Below are 5,926 nucleotides of genomic sequence, written 5' to 3' on the forward strand. Positions count from 1 at the left end.
CAGAACATTCACATCTGCAACAGAAACACATGAGGTAGACAATCAAACTCAAATAAAATAGTAACCCCAGTGTTTTGTTAAATTATCATGTTTTCACTTAAAACTGTAAAAATAGGTAAGACCCTGTAATAAAAATGTTGAGATATGCCACTGAACCTGCACATCCTCACAAGTTTATGGTTTACATCCTAAAGGGATGCATTACATTGCAAAGTGTGCCAGTAAAAGAACTATCAAAAAAGGAATTCTATGGCAGCAGCAAGTCTTAAAAAAGATGTCAAATTAAAAAGTTTGAATAAAGAGAAGAAGCCATGTAATGTGGCTCTTTAACATCCTGCTCTGAACACATGGTGTGGAACAACTTGAGGATAGAAAAGGAGTCCCTGATCACCACAACTTCTCCACAGCAGCCATAAGTGTGGTGGGGGGATCAACGTGGTAAAAGTGAAAATTCTCTCAAGTTGTTTGGCCCCATCCCACTCCTCCCTGTGTACACTGAGAGTGGCGACAGAGGGGCTCAGCTAAAGTTCAGGCTTTTCTGGTTCTTCATGATGGGCCTGTGGCAGCAGAGCACATCCATGGAGTGTTGCCAGTGCCAGCAGGTGCGGCAGTAGTACTTGAAGCAGGCCTGGCCGGTCCAGCACAACCAGAGAAGAGACATGTTGCTAGTTATCCTGGGTGGGCACTTCCCCTTCTCTACCCCTCTATACAGTGAAAGCCCATACTGCACTACTGCTCCATTAAACCACCAACTGCACCATCGCCTCAGTTCGGGCTGCCCACAACATCTTTCCTCTTAAACAGGAAAAAACTAAACCTCCTTAACCCTCGTGCTGCCTTCGGGTCACATGACCCAAAGGTTCATAACGAACCATCGTTGTGTTTACCCAATTTTACCCAATACAAAAACAAATAAAAATAATTTTCTTTTAACCTTCGCAATGTGGGGGGTCTGAGACAGCCCAACGGTTAAAAGAAAATGCTTCACTTTGTTTTTGTATGCGGTAAAGTTGTCGCAATACGACGGTGGGTCACAATGACTGATGGGTCAGAATGACCCGAAGATAACACAAGGGTTAAGCAACCTAAATATCTGAAGAGATAAACATGGATTTGTTCATGCCTCTAATAAAATTGACATGCCAGATTAGCACACACCAACCAAAGAGGGAAGATATGTGTATGTAAGCTGGAGAGCTTGGTCAGGCCCAGTGTCTGGGGCTCCTACCATGTCTCTGCAGAAGAAGGACCCCGGCTGGCGGCTACACCTCTGGCACACCGAGTCTTCCACATAGGGATCGATCTGGACCTGTCAAGACCAGTGGGGTTACATCTGTGTCTGAGCCACTCCCAGCAGTGACGATACAGTCAGCTGCTGATGCAAAAGCTGTCTCTCATTATTCTGCCACTTCTGCCAGACATTGGTATTGGTGCAGCTCATTGGTAGTTATTTGCCATGTGACAAGCTGTTCAATGACTTGCTATTTTCTGAATGGGATGTTGTACTGGTATTTTAAACTGTGTGTCCGTACCTTCTTGGTGAACTTTGGTGTTTTGATCTCCACAAAAGCAGCGTGTAGAGACTTCAGATAGCTGCTCTGTGTACTGAAGCTCACGCGGCCGGACCCTGTCAGCAAACTGGGATGAGAAATGTGTAATGTGGTTCCAATCCACAACCTCAGAGCTGCACTCCTACCTATGGGGTACTTGTGTCTGTCAGTGTCGATGCCGACATAAACGACCCCTCCAAACAGGTCGTCCATGATGAGAGCCAGGGCCTCTGCGTTCAGCATGCCATGCAGCCCACCCACGAACACCGTTCTGCTGGGAACCAGACGCTGGGGTGGGCACACGGAATAGTTACTGTCCGCCAGCACCCAGGGTATCACCTGCACCTGCAGACACACAGGCACACCCAGGTCACGCTAAGATCAGGCCGATGGAAGATCAGTAATGTGCTGCTTTGTGGGGCAGGAAGGAAAATGTTAGAGACAATCAATAGGTGTATGATGCATTTCTTTCAAGTGTTAATTCTTTAGCATGAAGCAGCATTAATAAAATATATATTTGTGCCTTCAATATTTCATTTTACTGAAAGGGTACTCCTTACTTTACACAGGACTAGGAGTGCATTTCGATGAGACTCAATAACATGGTGAAAAAAATTTCCAGTCAGAAACCTTTTTGATGCGCATTTTGCGGCTGGCCATCTCAAAGTAGTACTCCTGTGAGTCCTCCGGGTGGAGCAGGCTCTGAGAGCAGGCCTTCAGCAGGCTCTGAGAGCAGGCCTTCAGCAGAGCCGCAACAGACCTCTCGTCCTCAAACATCAGGTACACATAGCCTGCAGGAGTACAGACCAGCTTCAACCTCCACACTTACCCATGCACCCAAACAGACCTCCACACTGACCCACACCCAAACATACCTCCACACTGACCCACACCCAAACAGACCTCCATACTGACCCACACCCAAACAGACCTCCACACTGACCCACAGCCAAACAGACCTCCACACTTACCCACACCCAAACAGACCTCCACACTGACCCACACCCAAACATACCTCCACACTGACCCACACCCAAACAGACCTCCATACTGACCCACACCCAAACAGACCTCCACACTGACCCACACCCAAACAGACCTCCACACTGACCCACACCAAAACTTAGACCCAAACCCAAGAGGTAGATCTACCAGAGAACCCAGGTCAACATCATCAGCTCTGACACAGTGCTCTCAGAGAACTGACTACATCCTGCAGCGCACTGCACCTGTGGACGCATTACCTTTTGGTGGGCAGTGCGGGTTTTTGAGGTCCTTGCCAGGCCACTCTACGCTCAGATGGCCAAACACACTGAACGTGCTATTCAGTCTCGCTGTGGAGAAAGGAGATTCCATTCAATACACCTTTACTCATAACCTCGGAGGCAATTGAAACACTTACCATTCAATGATCTTTCCACATACTGTACATAATCATGATAAACTAATAGATTTCCATTAACAGCTGGCACATGAACCCAGTGGCCCTTGACACACACAGGAATGATAAAGAAACGTTTTCCCTCCTCACCTTCAGTGGTGTCCCAAGGCAGGCCACCCAGAAAGACTTTACAGGAGTACTTTGCGTTTCTGTAGTTTTTGGGGGGCAGTTGGCCCCTCCATGTAAGGGCGGCATCGTTCAGAGCTACAGGAGGGTTAAGCAGCCAACCGAACAGAGACATGAAAAATCACTGAGAGAATCTTGTGTTTCAGTTACACAGTACTGCACAATACACTGGTGCACCTGACAGAGAGCAATCTGAAATGGACAGAAATTGTGTGAACAAAGACCACCGCCAACTGTACTATGCGCTGTGGTACCTGCGCACTGTCTGTGGAGACGAGCCTCCGCCTCGATGCTGAGGGGGCGCTGAGCGGTCCCACCCCAGCTGGGCCACACCATGGTCCGGGGCCACCGCCTGCCCTGGGGGCCCACACTGCCCTGGGGGCCCACACTGAGGAGATGCTGGTCCAGCTCAGGGGGGAGAGGGGACAGTGGGTGCAACAAGGAGTCCTGCTCCAGGTGACAGGAGGCAGACAGGTATTTCTGCCCTCCACACTTTAGTAGGGGCACAGAATGGGAGATCTGCAGTATTGACTGAAACACACACGGAGCTCTGATTTCAGAAACTAGATTTTAACTTGTAGCATAACATTGTTTGGCATCTTTAATAATTTTTCAAACAGACTAATAACCAACAAATCAGATCCATGGCTCCATGAACATGTTAATGGGTTAGCTGCTCACCAGCAGGTCACAGAGATGCTCTGATCCAGAGCTGAACCCACTGGTCTCAGAGTCAGGGGGACTGTTAAAGCAGGTGTCCAGGGTGCAGCTCTCCGTGTGGCTGTTTGACCCAGCCTTCCCCCCTGGCTCAAGGCTGCTCAAACCAAGATGGGGCCCCAGCTTGGTGACTTTGATTAAACACAGAATTAGACAAGTGTTAGACATGATAACATTCCATTTGTTTTTCACTCATCTACATATTATGTCAAGTGTGTTCCAAGCCTCACTTTTAAAATGTCCTTGTATCTCTCCGACTACTATCTAGCAAAATGACAGCAGCACACTATTAGTATGAGTGTATGAGTGCGGAAGATACTGACTGGAAGGTGGGCTGGTGCGTGAGGGAGGGTCCAGGCTGTTTCCCCAGTCAGCCAGGCTAAGAGATTCCAGTCCCATGCCCAGCAAGGTTGCAGTGAACAGGCCACTCTGCAGGCCCAGAGAGGGGTCCCGATAGGACCTGGATCGAGTGGAAAGGAGGCAATTGTCCATCACAGAGGTACCAATGTCTCCCAGTTCTGTGAGGAGAAAGAGGGAAAGAAGGGCAGCATAAAAGTGAATTGGATGGAAAAGAGATGAAGATTACACCATCAGAGCATCAAAGGTGCTGAAGTTACCTGAAAGTGGATGGTCTGTGCTCCTCTCATTGAAAGGGGTGGTGCTCACTCCACTAGGCACCAGCGAGTTTCCCAACATAGTATTCATCCCATTAAAGATATCTGCATTGCTACTTGTTGACGGGGTTAGGGAACCACTATCCCAATGGTTAACGAGCCTTTCATCTTTCTACAGCATGGCAACAAGGTGACAAGTTGGTAGTGACAAGTTGAAACACATTAACTTACATATTTTTTATTTTTAGCATGTTAATTCGCATAGCAAAGAAAATTAACGCTATAGCACCAAAATAGGGAACTTGTCAGTTTGATATAAATGTACGGCGGCTCGAATACAATGTCAAGTATAAGTTTAGGCATTGTGCTGGAAAGCTAAAGATGCTAAACAATATTTATATAAAAGGAGACTGGTTTATTCAGTCTTCGAAGAAAAGTGTAAGTTAGCAAAAAAAAATCGAAGGAAAAACTATTACTATTACTTACCAGAGTGAACGCCATTTTCAAATTCTCGGGGGGGGGGGCAACTTAACTGTCTCTTATGAGTGTAAAGTACTCAAATTAGGCATTCGTCATGGTCATAATAAGCCTAGTTAGATGTTTATTTCTGTTGTTTTTTAAGGCTGTGGCAGGACCTCTATAGTTGTGTGACTGTATATAAGACAACTCACTGTGTGGCTCATTACTCTGTGTAGGGCCTACAGTACTCTCCTCCAATACCTACACTGCACGCGGAGAGCAATCACGCTTTCTGTTCGTGGGACGGATCTAGACATATGAGGTCATTCGAATGAGAAATGTATTATACAATACCTAATTTTGCGGAACAATTTTTTATTTTATTTAAAACATTTATAGGTAAAATGAAAATTATCTATCGATGACTTTGCATAAATAAAATTAATCTTAAAGCGAGCTCATCTATGGAAAATTGCCCGGTTGACCAATCAAAACCACTGAAGAGGATGACCGGAGAATACGGTTATCTTAAAGAGTTACACACACCAATTTCAGTCTGTTTTCAGAAAAAAACTTGTGGGTTCATGAATCTGGATTTTGGCACTTTCTCTAACGCTCCAAGCCATACCTGAATGGACACAACCAGTCCACAACCCTTCCTTGTGAAATGTAAAGGTACCCCGAAAACGCACACACAGATCACGAGATTCTCCAAAAGTTACAAACTATTATGGGCAAAAACACCTACCACCAAATAAATCCAGAAATCACTTTAGCAAGATGTGTGAGTTTAGCCGTGTGTGTTAACCACAGGGGTAAAACAAAAATTAAAAGATTTTGGTGTTCAGTTACGCTTTAAAAATGTTTTGGGTAATGATCCAACCGTTGAGAAACACTAAGGAGTACACAAGCAGGACCTCATTTGCCAATTTACACAACACAAATACATAGAGTATTAAAAGTGTTAGATTGTAGATTACATGCACTGGGCAAAAGACTAGACAATTATTTTTGTGTAT

The 5,926-nt window shown here is 45.8% G+C and overlaps 1 protein-coding gene across 1 annotated transcript; it reads right to left on the reverse strand.

Annotated features, from left to right (window-relative positions):
* Positions 1-20: 20 nt before the first annotated feature.
* On the reverse strand, positions 21-5,097 carry cpeb1a (cytoplasmic polyadenylation element binding protein 1a). The gene is made up of 12 exons (XM_062462765.1): positions 4,935-5,097; positions 4,452-4,620; positions 4,158-4,352; positions 3,799-3,965; positions 3,372-3,648; positions 3,082-3,195; positions 2,795-2,884; positions 2,181-2,341; positions 1,697-1,895; positions 1,533-1,627; positions 1,229-1,309; positions 21-628 (listed from the first exon to the last, which is right to left on the reverse strand). The coding sequence occupies exons 1-12, from the start codon at positions 4,947-4,949 to the stop codon at positions 518-520; spliced, it is 1,674 nt and encodes a 557-aa protein (XP_062318749.1). The 5' UTR covers positions 4,950-5,097; the 3' UTR covers positions 21-517.
* Positions 5,098-5,926: the final 829 nt, after the last annotated feature.

The sequence above is a fragment of the Osmerus eperlanus genome, chromosome 5, assembly GCF_963692335.1.
Source record: "Osmerus eperlanus chromosome 5, fOsmEpe2.1, whole genome shotgun sequence".
NCBI classification, from domain to species: Eukaryota; Metazoa; Chordata; class Actinopteri; order Osmeriformes; family Osmeridae; genus Osmerus; species Osmerus eperlanus.

Bases quoted from the DNA above. Each gene is read 5' to 3' on its own strand.
- cpeb1a (XM_062462765.1), bottom strand. The intron at 3,966-4,157 runs GTCAGTATCTTC...GTTTAATCAAAG, and splicing joins ACGCACCAGCCCACCTTCCA to TCACCAAGCTGGGGCCCCAT. The intron at 629-1,228 runs GTAGGAGCCCCA...TGGACCGGCCAG, and splicing joins CCTTCTTCTGCAGAGACATG to GCCTGCTTCAAGTACTACTG.